A 15,794-nucleotide genomic window follows, 5' to 3' on the forward strand; every position below is an offset into this window, starting at 1 on the left:
TAAAACTAATTTTTAAATATATTTTTGAATTACTCATCTTGCCGACCCTTATTTGTCACTGACCCATATATATGTGATAACGTGTTCAGTGGATCTATACAGTTCAAATTCATGTTCAAGCAGTTTATTGTCATTGTAAAAGCACAACATAATGACTTTTGTGACAACTCCAGAGGTGCATTTCAAATCCGATACAAATAAATAGTTATAAAGATACTGTATAAATAAATAGAGCTAAACAGTAGAATCACATACAAATATTTACAATATGGCAATGATGCCAGGCTCAGTAGCACAGATTGTGTTCAGCAGCATTATTATTGCACATATAGTAAAGAGTGAATTGAACATTACCAGTGTGTGTTAGCAGTGTGTTTATGGCAGTTGTGAAAAAGCTTTTTTTTTAGTATGGGATTATATTTGCACACTGCAACATTTGACAGAATTGCCTTTAAATGTCCTTGTTTTCATTTCACCTGAATGTGTGCCTCCGTTCATTCACCGCTGGAAGTAAAAAAAAATCTTAATTCACAACTGCTGCTAGTGAGTTGTAGTTACAGAAACATGTCTTTGAATTATCAGCAGTAATTAAATGCAGCTTTTTTTTTTTTTTTTTTTTTTTTTTTTTTTTTTTTTGCTTTGGTTCCAAATCTGCAGGTCTCTTGAGTGAAGCAACTCTCGGAATAAGCACCACAAAAGCCATAAATCACTGAGCCTAATAGCTTTCATTAACAATCACAAACACTTTTGCATCTGTGTGCATGTCGCACTAATTGGGGCAATTTGTCCCTATCATTTTGGGGACGTAGCGCTGCTGCTCTGCCTTTTTAATTTATAGGACAAACAACTCACAGACTGTGTTTTAAAAAGCAGAGAAGAGGTGCTGTAATTACTGGGAAGTCCAAACTGTAATGGCATGAAGATTACATGTTTTCCATAAGACTTTATCTTAATTTCAATATATAATAACGTTTTTTTTTCTATTATCTTTTGTTTGATTTGTCTGATATCTCATTTCAGAATTGAATTTCGCATTTGCAAGAATATTTGCATCCATCACGTCTGTCAGTGTTTCCTCCGCAGCTCCCGATTGGATAACAGTTTGTGTGTTTGTGTGTTTGTGTGTTTGTGTCTGCTCGGATCATTACAGCGATTACGGCTACGAGAGACGGACCGACGGCAAGTGCACCCCCGCCTTTTGGTTCCATCCATCAGTCATGTCCAGGAGTTGCACCACAGGGATGACGTTCCTTAACAGCACAGGGTGAGCACACACACACACACACACATACAGAGGGAGGAGAGCAGACAAGAATCAGGCACACACACGCACACAGGCTATGGCACAGTCTCAATAGTGATTTGCAGGCTTTGGATAAAAATGTACGGTGCATTTGAGTTGAGTAGCTCAGGGTACGTTAATTAGTTTCTCGGGGACAATGAGGACAGGCTGAGGGGAAAATGTGGGCTGAATAATCAAATGTGTGCTTTAAAAAAACAGTCATGAAGTAGTGAGTGTAAGCTAATAATTAGATCTGTCAGAGAAAGAGTATTTTTAAGTCATGTCAAGAATTGGAAAAAAGGTATGAACTCCATTTTGATGGAAGGAAAACTTCTATCCGCTGCTGTTAACGGTGTTTTATTAAGCATGTAATTATTAAGCATAGACATGCAAGTTTATGGAAATACACTTTTTCACTGTGTTCAGAACAAATTTACCTTAAAAAGGACAAGTTCACGATTTTTCAAGTGTGTCTTAAAACAGCAGTCGGGTGTCCATATGAGCAGTATGGTATGGTATAATTATACTGACTATTATAAGTTCCCTTTCAAATGTGCTTCCAGTGTGTCCACACAGCCACTTTGTGCAAAAAATGTATTTAAAAGTTGATGTGAAGCTTATATGAGTCTTCATCAGTCTGAGTTAGTCATATCTTGTGATATCTGACACATTTGCAGTCTTTTTAGCATCAAATTCCCTCTTAGTGTTTCCCTGTTGAGCTGTGGTGGAAGTATAGTAACAAAAAGAGAGACTTTGACACTAAAAAGACAGCAGGAGGAGGTGCATTATGATGGGATCTTCTAATGGTCAGTATGAACAGGAGGAATTACAGCATTTTAAATGCTCATTTTTGCACCTGACTGTTGTTTTAAGGCCGACTTGAAAAATGGTGAACTTGTCCTTTAATCAGTGGGCGCTCTCTGTTTCAGAAACATTGGCATTCTGTCCACATTTTACATTTCTTGTCAAAGGGCATCCTGTTTATAGTCCTGCTTACTCCCTCTCTACACATTTCAGACACTTCACACAAACCTGAGCAAACCGTTCCATTGTTAAGTGTTTGTTCTAACCTGTATGGAGAATCTCTACAGGCTGCACCCATATATAACTGAAGTGTAGTTGTGGTGGCACAGTTCCACATTTTCTATTTAAAAACAACACAGAATTAATTTTAACAGGCATTGTCACACATCCACGTTCATATTTTCCTCTTGTAGGTTCCAGCCATATAGATTATTCTAGTTTTATTTGTCCAGCTTTTGAGATATCCATCTTCAATCCAATTCTTTCTGCCACTCGAGTACAATGTAGAAAGTGCTCGCAGCTTTGACAAATTCCATTCAAATATTTTATCTGCAGTCCCCTCTTTTCAGAAACAAAGGCGTCTTTATTGGCCCTTTAATAAATATTGTATTTGATCCACTTCATGGTGACAAAGTGCTTGTATTTTAATTCTCAATCATATCTACATAAGCTGTTTTTTGTGTTTTTTCCTCCTTCAGATACAGGAAGGTGGTCTGTAATAACTGTACAGCTGGGGTCAGTGTGGAGTATACAGCCAGGAGGCAGCAGTGTCCCATCCAAGCACCTAAAGGTCTCCACCTGGTCACCAGTGAGGGCACCTTAACGGCCACATTAGGCACCAATGTCACCTTCCTAGTTTTCCTGGAAGAGGTACACTTTGTTTCAGTATTTACAGATTTTGCAGAATGGATGCTTTGAAACACCAGGAGAACACCAGCTTTATGCTAAAAGAAAAACACACAACTTACTATTTATTTGTCAAAAAATGGTGATGTGATATGATGATTTAGGACATAGTTAACGAGTGTAAAATTCCCACTAACAGCTTTCATAGCTTTGACTGCTCTTTAAACCCAAAAGTACTTCAAGTGGCTTTAGTGAGTGTAACTGATCAAACTTTTCAAACAAAGTAAAATTAGACAAGTCAAGTTTGGTATTTAAAAGTACAAAAAAAATAGATCAAATAAATAATGAAATATTAAGATAAATAAAACAAATTGGATAGAAATCCTTCTAGAGCTGAGGGGATCTTGGAGATAGCGTTAGCTTGCTAATTAATGAACTAATTAGCTTTGTAGTAAGGAACAGGTAATAAAGAATACGGTCATGTGAACTGATAGATAAAATGCAGTTTGATAATGAGGTAAACTGGAAAGATTTTAAATCGTATTTCACAAAATACACACATTACAAAACGTCATGCTAATAACATCAGACAAAATGTTCGATTAGCTGCTAGGTTAGCATAACCTGACATTTCCCTCTCATTCAAAACTTAATGAATACCCATGAAACAAAAGTATTTCTCCATGTACAAAAACACAGTAAAAACTACATTTACAGGACCGAACTGGTTAAGTTAAGTGAGTCGTTTAGCTAGTTACATGGCTAGGTCTCCTTAAACTAAACTACAGTATTTTTAAAGTTATGTTACAGTTTGTGATGGCACAGTGACTTCCTGTTTATAATGTATTGCTTTTGATCAGACCTGGAAATCAGTTTACATGTCACTAAAGTAGCTAAGATTAGTGTTATGTTATGTTATGTTGACTTATATGATACATGGACATGACATTTGATCATTTTTTTTACCTCCATATTGCCACACTTCACATTAGCAGCTAAGAGGCTTTTCATGCCCAAGCAAGTAGTGTCCTCCATTCCTCACTGTGTACGTCCTGAGTGGAGACTGTAGAAGAATTAAAGGTAAATAACTCTGTCCCCAACCATAATGGAAGTCTGCACCCACTCTCCAATCCCACCCCCTGCCCCCCTTGCATTATTATGCTATTATATTATCATTATATCAGTGGTATAAAATGATCTTCAAATGACAATAATATTGTTTATCACGATTATTTCTGAGACAATATATCGTCCATTAAAAGTAGTTATCATGACAGGTCTGACAATTATACACTCTTTCTTTAAACTCAGAGGGTATATTTTCTGCCCTCACTTTTGCACACAAGAACATTTTCCTAAAGCTTTACAGCCTAGTTGTGTATTCATAGTCCGACAGCGTCTACACAAATCAGTCAGCTCAAGCCTGCGTATTGCCTCCTGCAACATCCTCAAAGAAGGTCTTTACATGCAAACGTAGTAATGAACTTAACAAATAGCAAGTGCAACCCAATTCTAACAATGCACTCTGGCTTATAGTAAATCAACAATATAGCCAGAAGGCCACCTGTGATGTTTGTGCTTGAGATGCAGTAAAATAGAGCAACGAGAGTAACTATTCTTTCTACTATACGCAGCAGTTGGTGAAGCCATATCTAAAGCACAGTGACAACCAAACAACTCTGAGTCTGTTGAGCTGTAGGAAATCATTACTTTTTCCTAGAAGAAAAAAAAATACTCTGTGCTTGTAAAGTGCAGCACTACAACAAGTTATTGAAACCTGTGCGACTGTGTGGCTGATCAAGTTCCAAACCTGCAGACTCGTTGAAAGTGTTTGCACCTTGCAGGGCGACGGGGCGAAGACGAGCATCACGCTGGACTTCGGCGACGGCCACGCTCTGATGTATTCGAACGTGAGCTCCATCGAGGAGGGGATTAAACATATCTACAAAGCTGTGGGAATCTACCGGGTGACCGCCACCGGGGAGAACAACCTCGGCTCGGAGACCGCCGTGCTTTACCTGCACGTAACATGTGAGATATCGAAGACTTTTGGGAGATTTTTTGTGTATCCGAATGTGTGTATGTGTTTATTTTGATAAGACTTTCTCCAATTTTTGTGCTTCTTTTTTTTTTATCACATTCAGTGGAATCGCAGTTGTCAGCTTGTACACCCAGCGTGCCACGTTTCTGTACTTTATCTCCATACATGCTCCCCACCCATAACCAAACAAACAAGCAAGATAGAACAAATCCCATTACACTTCCTCTCAAGTCAGCTTATGCTTCATAGCTGCTCGACCCTCCGAAGCCACCGCCTGCCTCATATGTAACAGCGCTGACCACCCCCGGTGTATTCAAGGGTGACAGATGTAACAGAGCTGACTTATTGATCAGGGAGCACCATTGCCCCCACCAATCTGTCAATCCTATGTGCCAGCCGTACAAATAGAGCCACTGCAGGCTCAGGGGTGCCACGGATGAAAAATAACACACAGATGGCAGTCAGCAGTCCCAGCGCACGAGAGAATTCTGAATAAACTCACCCTCCCTTCCCCAACTATAAACCTACTCTCCCTTCCTTTTTCTCTCTCTACACAAGTTGTATCTTCTTGTTTTTCCCCCCCCCCCGTTTCTGTTTTTGCTCATCGTGGTGCATCGAGTTCACCCCGTGATATATCTGTGTGCCTGAGTAGGTCAGCTGGAGTATATCCATCTCTCAGCTCCCTTTGTGGCGGTGAGGAATAAGGAAGTGAACCTGACTGCTGTTCTGTGGCCCAGCCAAGTGGGAACAGTCACCTACATCTGGTGGATCGGAAATAACACAGAGGTACTGTGCAAAGACTTTCCCGTTTCTGCCTGAATTTTTACTTGTGTTACACCTTTGCCCACTTGCAATTACTTAGTTTGCTGACTCTCGTGGTCCAAGATGTGAGATTCATTACTTTTGCTGACCTAATTTTTTTGTGTACGGAGGTTGCAAAAATGGTGGCCTCATTAATGAGCATTGATAAAAGTTGCGGAGCGTGCTGATGTATCAGATACACCAAAAAGTGTAATTACTTATATCCACTGAAGTGTATCCATCATTTATTCTTACCCTGAACTCCTCTCCTCTAAGATCTAAAGCAGCCATGCAAGTACTTTCAGGTTAATGCGCCCAAATTATAAGATATGTCTGAAACTGGATCGATTGATTGATTTTTATTTGTGGATTATCGGACACAGTGACAAAAGAATCCGAGAGAGAACATGTAAAAGTAAAAAAAACACTTATTTCCAATATGGTTCCAAGATGTTAGAGAACAAAGACAACACAAAGAAGCACAAAACATTCAGCATAACGAAACAAAACACAATCCTAAAAGCCAAAAAGCCAAATAACACACTGACTCAATTTTCAATAAAAAATAAAAATTAATGTCACATCAGGAAGACGATGACAACCAAAACCATCAGTTTCAATGCATACACTGTAGATCTTTTGACTGTCCCATAAAATCCTAATCTGACTTGTGTAAGCTCCTTTCGTATTAAAAGACGTAAAGTGTGGCGGAAGGCTGTTCAACTACACAGTATAAAAAAAGAAAACCGATTTTTATTTTTTATGTGATTTACTTATTTTTTTAGAACATTTTAAAGAATAACAAAATGAAATACATAGGCAGCGAAACAAGCGAAGAATGACAGCAATATTTAAGATAAACAACAAAATGATAACCATTCAATGTTGGAAAAGGGTGCAGGATGAAATTTTCTAGTCCTACCCCTTTTTTTTCTTCATCAAAAATCAAAATCAATGCCCATGTTATTATGTTGGACACGTTATTTGGAAAATATAATCAATAGCCTATATATCTTATAAAAGCCTAACTACAGCACCATTCACTTATTACTTTCTACATTATAAAGCTGCCTTTGAAACAACCCCAAAGCCAATGTAAATATAGAAAAACAGAGGTTGTGCTTTAACAGGCAGTGAGGATTTGGGAGCACACTAAGATACAAAAAAAGCAGCATACTGTAGTTTTAGCTCACAAAGAGCCCCGGAGTCACGCTTGCATTAGCTGCTCGGCATAAGCTGCAACATTTATGCTTCACAGTCAGCGGTGCATTAATCAGCTGTTTGGCTACAAGCAGACTACAAGGTTTGAAATTCACGCTGCTCAGATTCTTCCCTCCAAGAGTCCTCCAAGAATCCTGTCTACTAAATGTAGCTCCTTGTAACCTTTACAGCTAAAAATAGACTGGTGAATAAATGGTCAGTCCCTTGACCCTAAGTGTCTCTTTGCTGAATTTATATCAAGCTCATCCGCAGCGTGCGAGCCAATCTGAAAAATGTCAAAGCAAGTAAGTAAGTGTTACTGGGATAAAGGCCGATTGAATTAGAAACAGCTACCTCTAAAATGCTCGTGGAGCTTTAGATAGAAGAGGCTGTAAAAAAAGAAAAAAACCCAACAACCTCCATCTCTCAGGACCAGCAGATGCACTGTATATATAAAAATGCTCCACTTTCACTCTCTGTCTTCATAATTGTAGTTGTGTAAATGTGTTTGTTCAGCACCAACAGGGGCCTTTCCACAAGGACAGCCAGTTATGTCAGTCGGTAATAAAGCGTGGCAGCATTAGCATCTCATAGCTATTTGAAGAACAAATGGAGATGTGAGTAATGACAGGAAGGAGCTGCTGGTGTCACATGGGGAACTCTCTAAGGACCCTCGATACTGTATGCAGCACAGCGCAGATTGCTGCAAATCTCTCTGTGTATGTTCATGCGTGTGTGTGTGTGTGTGTGTGTCTGTGTGCCTGTGTTTGTGAGTGCGCCAGCAGGCTGACACCTCTGTAGTGTAAATAACAGCAGTGTGAGATGTTAACCAGCTGTTGATAAGGGTCTCTCGCGGGAGCTGCCAGACTCTGACTCTCTCCTTCTCCCTCCTCCCTCTTCCCTCGTCCTCTCCTTTTCTTTCTCCCACCCCCCTCCACCCCCCCACCTCTTCCCCTCCAGCAGCCAGTAATCACCCTAGAGGGAAGTGTGGCATGCACGTTCTCCCGGGAAGGCATCAATACAGTCACTCTGCAGGTGTCCGCAGGGAATACTATTCTGCAGGATAGAAAAGACATTGCTGTCCATGGTGAGCTGACCCTGTGACTCTCTCTCTCCACTGGGATTCTGTTGCTCTGTAAACACACTGACAACAGAGCAACATGTGTCACCACAATCTACTAAAGAAGTTACAGATGGTTTGCATTGATGATCATTGTGATGAATCATTATTCAAGGATAATTACAATCTAGTTCTTATTTTTAATAGTTTTTACCATCATACCGATCAGTGATGATAATGTTAAACTCCTCATGATGAAGTCTCTCCAAAAAGACAAGAAACGTGAGCAGTCAGACAATCAAATAGGTCATAAACAAACCACCAAATCGATTTGAAAGAGGAATCAAGGTAAATTGTAAAAATGTCCATCACAGTTTACAGCATGACTAGGCCTGTCACGATAACTTAACAATGATTTTGTTAGACGATATATTGTCTCAGAAATTATCGCGATAATCAATATTATTGTCATTTGAAAATCATTTTATACCACTGATATATATATATGTTTGCGTGTTAGATTTTTCTCATGTTCTTAGTGTCAAAGTAGTGATTTACTAAGTGATGTTGCACTATCACAACTCAAGAAAAAGTATCTTGCCTAGGCCTGTCATGACAACTTTTGTTGGACGATATATTGTCTAAGAAATAATCGTGATAAATTATATTATTGTCATTTAAAGATAATTTAATACCACTGATATAATGATAATATAATATTATAATAATGCAAGGGGAGTGGGGGGTGAGATGGGGTGTTACACTTCTGTAAAAACACAAACTGCTATTATGGTTGAGGACAGAGTTATTTACCTTTAATTCTTCTGCAGTCTCCACTCAGGACGTACACAGTGAGGAATGGAGGACACTACTTGCTTAACCAATGTGACATGAATAGCCTCTTAGCTGCTAATGTGAAGTGTGACAATACTGAGGTCATAAAATGATCAAGGTCATGTCCATGTATCATATGATGAGTCCATATATAGACATGATGATGTTGATAATTACGTTATTGTATAATAAGTTGATAATAATTGTGACAGGCCTAAGACTGACTCTAAACTTTGACCCGCTGTTCTTCTATTAGTATTATTCAAGATTCTTGTTACCACAGTTACAGCTCAGCATGTTGAAGCACCTGCGGCTCTACATCAACCATCAGGCCTCTGTGGTCCTCTGATCAAGGTTTAATGGCCGTTTTTTGCTCCAGGGCTCGAAACTCAAGCAGACTACTGTCATTTTGAAATTGTGGATCGTAAACTTTGGAACTCACTCCCTTTGGGCTCAATATCTGCAGGCATCTTTAAAAGAACATCTCAATGCCTACCTGTTGAGAATAAAAATAATTTGCTTAGTTTTGTATTACTACTGCTTCGAAATGCACTGATCCAACAATGATTTGGGTAACACTTTATTTTTTAACCACTCCATATACAATTATATACTCCTTATTAATTCTAAAGTAATTGAAATTTATGAATCAATGTCACTGTGAATTTCTTTGATTATATTAGATACTTAAATTCAGTCACGGTGGACCACTGACTCAGCTGTTAAGCCACAGCAATCCCTGGTACATAATGTCCCCATTTATCACTATATGGCAGATATTGAATTGGATCGGTATCAGTTTATTTTGTGTATTTTGTCTTTTTTTTCCTGATTAATCTGAGCACTTTGTTATCTGCTCTTGCATCACTTCGACTAAACTGTTGGTTTGGATCGTCTGACTGCTCGTGTTTCATGTATGAACTACATTGTATCGGTATCACAGTGTTCTCACATCTCAGCAATTACTTTTGTGAGATATGATACTTGTGACTGCTAAAAATAAGAGTCCCCAGTTGAAATAAACCTGAATTATCCTTCAAAGATGATGCTATCAGACAAAGTAGAATTTGGTCCACGAAATCTGAATCAAAGGCTGAACTCTGCGTTTAATGACGGATGAAAAGTATAAAACAACAATTTTGTCCTTGCAGAATATTTTCGTTCTCATCTGCTCGCTTTTTCATCAAACCTGGACGATCACAACCCCGATGTTGCAGAATGGAGACTGGACGTGAGCCGAGTCATCAGAAACTCTCTGATCCAGGTAAAACTGTCTTCCGGTCTTTACCGTGGAAACCATCGCTTTTTACTCTGGTAAATACTGTCAGTACTTGACTGGAACTCTGACGGTCAATGAGCGTAGCATGACCTCCCCAAGGCTTTGAGACATGAATCTGACTTTTATGATGATAAATGACAAGGCAGAAGGGAGAAGAGGGGGGAAAATATAGTTCAAGTGAGTTCAGGGCCATACTGTAATGAGGCTGTGGATGTTGGAGTGTACAGAAGAATAAATGTCAGTATGTGACCTGACCTAAAGGGATGCTTTGGGGATGAGTGCTTTGCAAGCCGTCAAGTGTAAGGACATGATAGAAACCTGCACAAAACATGTCAGGTGTAGATTTTACATCATTAGCTCCTGGTTTGTAACATTCGTACTTTTCTGATTCCAGGGAAAAAAGCAATCTGGTCCACGCTTCATCTTTTCACACTTTTTGATCTCACAAAATCAAAATTGATGCCAAAAATACACCCGGCTCTTCAGTCTTCAGTGAACATGTCTGTTTTGTTATTTGTTATTGACATCATTTTTTCATGACAACCACAGCCTGAAAGGCAGAACACATACACACACGCAAAAAAAATGTTCAGATGAAAATATGACATGATAACTTTAAACATTCACATTCACAACATTCACTGTGGCAAATTCACGCAAGAGCTGGAAGAAGACCCAGAGACTCTTGCAGGAATCAGTAAAAACATTCAGTAAATCATCTGTGTTTGTTAGATATTGGGCGGTGTAGGGCAGGGTATTGTTTGAAAATGTACTGTAGTGTCTGAATAAATTATGATATGATTGGCACAGACACCCTCACCTATATATAACAGTACAACTCTCCCCAACCCAACCACTTACTCATAGTCACTTTGTATCTCATTATTTTGCTGGGGTCTGAATCAGCTGATAAATTCTTTCGGCCGATTTCCCAGACAGTCCAAGGCTAGACTTGTCTAGGACTAGTCTAGGACCTTTGTGTTTTTCTCTCAAATCAAGCAAATAAAATGCATCATCACTAAAAACCATGTGGGAACATTCACTCTGCTCATTGATCAGTTGTGTATAGGGCAGGAAACACAGGAGGAAATTCCTGAAGAACGTCCCATATGTCAAATCTCAAAGCAGCGTTCTTAGTTTGGTAGTCCAGGTCAGACCTCGATTGGCAGCAGGTTGTAGCTGTTGACTTCACAGATCCGATTCCTAGTCTTCAACATGCACATGGCTACAAGAGGTGTTATATCTGGCTCCGATCAAAATCAGATCATGTTCCCACCACAAATTATCATTCATTTGTGACCAGACCAAGAACACTTCCTCTAAAGGGTCCTGGGGTTTTGATTTGGACGATTGCTGTGTTCAGATCTGCCCAAAGGAACCGAACCGAAGGGAGAAAGAGAACTAGTGTCTGATTCAACCGGATTATGCAACACAAGTTTAAAAATGCATTGGCAGTGGCATTTTGCAAGTTAAGCATAACTTTGCATAACACTTACATAACACCTTATCTCGTGTCTTTTTCTCTTTTTCCCCACCAGGCTACTGGCGTCAGAGAGGATCAGCTTCTGGTCACCGTCCTCCAAGGGTTACCAACAACAGCAGAGTTTTTCCTCCTGCCTGACAAACTGTTGACTGAAGGGAAACCAGAAAAAAGCTCAGCTCATTTAGATCAGGTGAGAGCACTGCAGGCAATATCTACTGCTCTGTCTGCCTCCATGTTGCCTATCGCCAACCCTATACAGTGTTTGTGTGTAGGCGGATTTCACCTTGTTATCCTCGCTCTAATTCCACTATGCAAGTTTGAGACATTGTTTCCTTTTCACTGTTGTGTAAGTCATGTAGGATCCGTTATTTCCTGCAGCAACCTGTCAAGTAATTGCTCCCTGAAAAAAACAACCCCAAACATGAGTTTCCACCTTCCTCCACCAGATGTCAGTATTGGTCTACTGGAGCATGTCAACGTTTTTACAGTCTAATTCTAGAACACGCCTGAGGAATCTCTGCAATAGACTCATCAATAAGCTTGACAAGTATTAACAAATTATCAGGGGGAATGACTTTTAAACTCCTTCAAGTCACATCCTGTGGGTGTCGAGGTGGGAGGGGGGCGGGGGCAGAGTCTCAACAGAGTCTGAAAAGGAAGACAAAGAAATTGTCATGGTTGATCAGTTCACTAAATCACTGGTGTATCAAGATGGACCGAATTAGCTCTGAGCCTCACGTAACAGATAATGACTGATAATAATGTTGGACCTGCTCACCGTGGGAAGAATTCCACAGGCGTGTGTGGAGAGGGAAACTGGGAAGGAAATCAATTTGATTTTCCTCCCCTCCCCGCTCACACCTGGTTGATCGCCTGAAAAAAATCCTCTCCTCTGCAAGCCAGCAATAAATCTTCATTCAAGGCTGGCATCTTAAAAGTGTAGAGCGCGCTCTGCTTATTAGAATGTATAATAGATTTACTGACCCTGGTATACAGTGGGAAAAAGTAATTAGTCATAGCATAGTCTAAATTTAAACTGTAAAGAAATATAAAAGGGGGGGAGAAGGACTACAGAAATTACTCATATCACAATTAATTTGGCAAGTGAGGCAGATAAGATAAATTATGCCTCAGCAGAGGAAAGAATAGGATCAGCAGCAAGAAAATTGAGGATTTTGTTTAGTTAATGTGTCTTCTCTATACACCTCCATACATGCTTGTTTCATGAGTGCAGATAAAATAGAGAAAAACAGATTTTTTATTTTTTATTTTAAAAGAGGCACATTTTATTTTCAGATTGTATGAAAGGATCCAAGCAACAGGATAGATGTTTATAATTGCTTGAATGAAAGAATCTATAAGGGGAAATAGATTAGAAAAAGGAGTAAAATTGGGGTCTGGCTTTCTATAGTTTACCTTCAGGTCAAAGTAATCTGCTTGATTTATATCAAAGTTAGATGTTCCCAGTGCAGAATGTTATTGCCAGTCTGGCAGGCAGAGATCAAGTGAGGTAAGGCTAGGTTTATTCGTATGGCACATTTCAGCATCAAGACAATTCAAAGTGCTTTATATAAAACATAAAAGGCATCAAGACAAAATGTAAAAGCAACATAAGGCAATATAAAAAGACATTTAAGTACAAATAAAAAGAATTAATAGAGAATAACAAATAGGCTTAAATAGAATAGTAGAGTAAAAGTCAAAATGCAGTGTATGATATTAATCAGAAACCTCAAATTTGGTTGAATAAAGGCAATGGAAAACGGAAAAGTGTTCATCCTTGATTAAAGGAACTGAGAGTTACAGTGGACCTGCAGATATGTGGTGCTTAAAAACTGAACATGTTTAGTTTTGAGTCTTGAAACAGAAAGCAGACCTGTCCCAGATGACCTGAGAGGTCTGGATGGTTCATAATGTAGCAGCAGATCAGAAATGATTCAGTGCTGTAAGAAACCAACAGCAGTATTTTAAAGTCAATTACTTGACAGACAGGAAGCCAGCGTAAAGATCTGAGAACTGGAGTGATGTTATCCATTTTCTTGGTCTTACTGAGGACTAGAGCAGCATTGTTCTGAATCAGCTGCATCTGATCTGAGAGACCTGTAAAGACATTTTTACACTAGACGAGTCTACTGAAGATAAATGCAAGTTTTTCCAAATCCTGCTGAGACATAAATCCTTTAATTCTTGATCAAATATTTACTTGATAGTAGGCTGACTTATAATTGTATTAATGTGACTGTTGAAAATCTTGTATTAGTCCATGACTACACCAAGCTTGGTTTGTGGTTTTTAACATGATCGATTGAAGCTGGGCACTGACTTTTAATCGTTCCTCCTTGGCTCCTAAAACTATTACTTCTGTTTTATATTTATTTAACTGAAGAAAATTCTGGCATATCCAATCAATCCAATCCAAGCTTTTTCAATGATTTTGCTTTAAAAGGTTTGGTATTGGCCTATAATTGTTCTTTAGTGAAGTGTGTAGATTTTTTTTAGAGTGGATGGATGACAGCAGTTTTCAGGGCCTGTGGGAAGAAATCTGAGACATGTTGACAATTTTTTGATCTGAGGCCATGCAATTAGAAACATTTTTGAAAAAGCTTGTTGGAAGAATATCAAAGCAGCAGGAGAATGATTTCTCCATGGAGACCTTTTCTTACCAGAGACCTCCCTTCGCCTTACTGGGTGCAATGACATCAACAATGTTTGCAATTTCAGAATTGAAATAATCTACAAGCTTATTGACTGAGACCAAAGAGAGGGTAGGTGTGGAAGAGAATGCCTGAATAACTAATTTATTGATGTTTTCAGTGCATTGATCAAAGTTTCCCATACATAGGTTGTACTTAGATGACCCGCTAAAGTAGATTAAGGCCCACCCAGGTAGATAAGATTGTCATAGGGGCTTCTTTGTGTGCAGCCGCCTAGGTAGTGTTTACTGTAGGGCTGTAATCAACCAAAGAAAATCTTGGTCAACTGAAGTCCTGAAATTTAGACTAAAAATCGATGGGGGGGAGGGGGGGTTAGATTAATTAGCTGCACAGTACTTGGTAGCCTTGTCCACCTAAATGAATTATAAATAAACATAAAAAACTAGTAGGCTATTTGCAGTATATTCAACAAGGTTGAACAGGTCTGTCTTGTTCTGAAGACAGACTGTTACCTGTGAAACAGGGGTGCTCTGAAAACACCCCCATTGGCAATTAGTGCTTTCCACCTGATGAAATTAACACGGCAAAAAAACCACCAATCAGAATTTTGGTCGAGCCAGAACGTATCGACCAATAAATCGACTAGTCGCTTGGGAGATTACAGCCCTAGTTTACTGATAGCATAAAATACCAAAATGAATGAATATGGAGGTAAATAATAAATAACAAAGGGAAACAATAAACACAGTAATAATAAAATAATTGTGGCACAATAGAAGACGATGTCAAGGTGTGAAATTCAACTCAAATTGAATGCAAACTAGAAAATGCGGGTCTTCCACTGCAACTTAAACATTTCAAGGGGTCTGTTTAGGACAGCCACTGCAAAGGCATGGCTGCCTTTTTTAAAAATCCTGGATCTCGGAACATCCAAAAACATCTTGTTGGTTGACCTCAGTGCTCTAACTGCAGTATTATGATACAAGAGTTCATGTAGATAAGGGGGTGCCAGTCCATTTAATATCTTAAAAAAGAAGAAATTAAATCTTAAAAAGTGTTAAAAAGTGTTATGTGAACATGCCGTCTTTTTTTGTTAGAAGACAAGCAATTGCATCTTGTACTATCTGCAAATGATGAAAAGCTGACTGTTCTACACCCACATACAAAGAATAACAATAGTCTGAGAAGTAATTAAAGCATGAATAACTCTTTTGAAATCTATGGGAGCGAGATAGGCCTTTACCCTGGCTAAAAGTCTTAACTGAAAAAAGCTATTTTGACACCTGAAGTACTCTGTTTATCAAATTTGAAGGAGCTGTCAAAAAATTACACTGTAATTGTTAACAAAAGATCAATTGTAAGAAGCTAAAAGGCCAAGAGTACCATCAGAGTCATCCGGTAGGTCAGGTCATCCAAACATAACGATCTCAGTCTTAGTTTTTATAACTTTTAAGCAGTTCATCAAAGGCTGCATTGAAGCTTTACCTTTTTTAATAAGTAGATACATTTG

General features: G+C 38.9%; 1 protein-coding gene across 1 annotated transcript in view; it reads left to right on the forward strand.

The window, feature by feature from the left end:
- LOC133988371 (VPS10 domain-containing receptor SorCS1) overlaps positions 1 to 15,794 on the forward strand; it is a 177,171-nt gene that overhangs the window by 153,626 nt on the left and 7,751 nt on the right. The window contains 7 exon segments of the mRNA XM_062428007.1: positions 1,151 to 1,264; positions 2,785 to 2,956; positions 4,777 to 4,963; positions 5,626 to 5,759; positions 7,938 to 8,061; positions 10,020 to 10,132; positions 11,686 to 11,820. Of these exon segments, the coding sequence (XP_062283991.1) occupies positions 1,151 to 1,264; positions 2,785 to 2,956; positions 4,777 to 4,963; positions 5,626 to 5,759; positions 7,938 to 8,061; positions 10,020 to 10,132; positions 11,686 to 11,820 (979 nt within the window).

The sequence above is a fragment of the Scomber scombrus genome, chromosome 2, assembly GCF_963691925.1.
Source record: "Scomber scombrus chromosome 2, fScoSco1.1, whole genome shotgun sequence".
Lineage (NCBI taxonomy): Eukaryota > Metazoa > Chordata > Actinopteri > Scombriformes > Scombridae > Scomber > Scomber scombrus.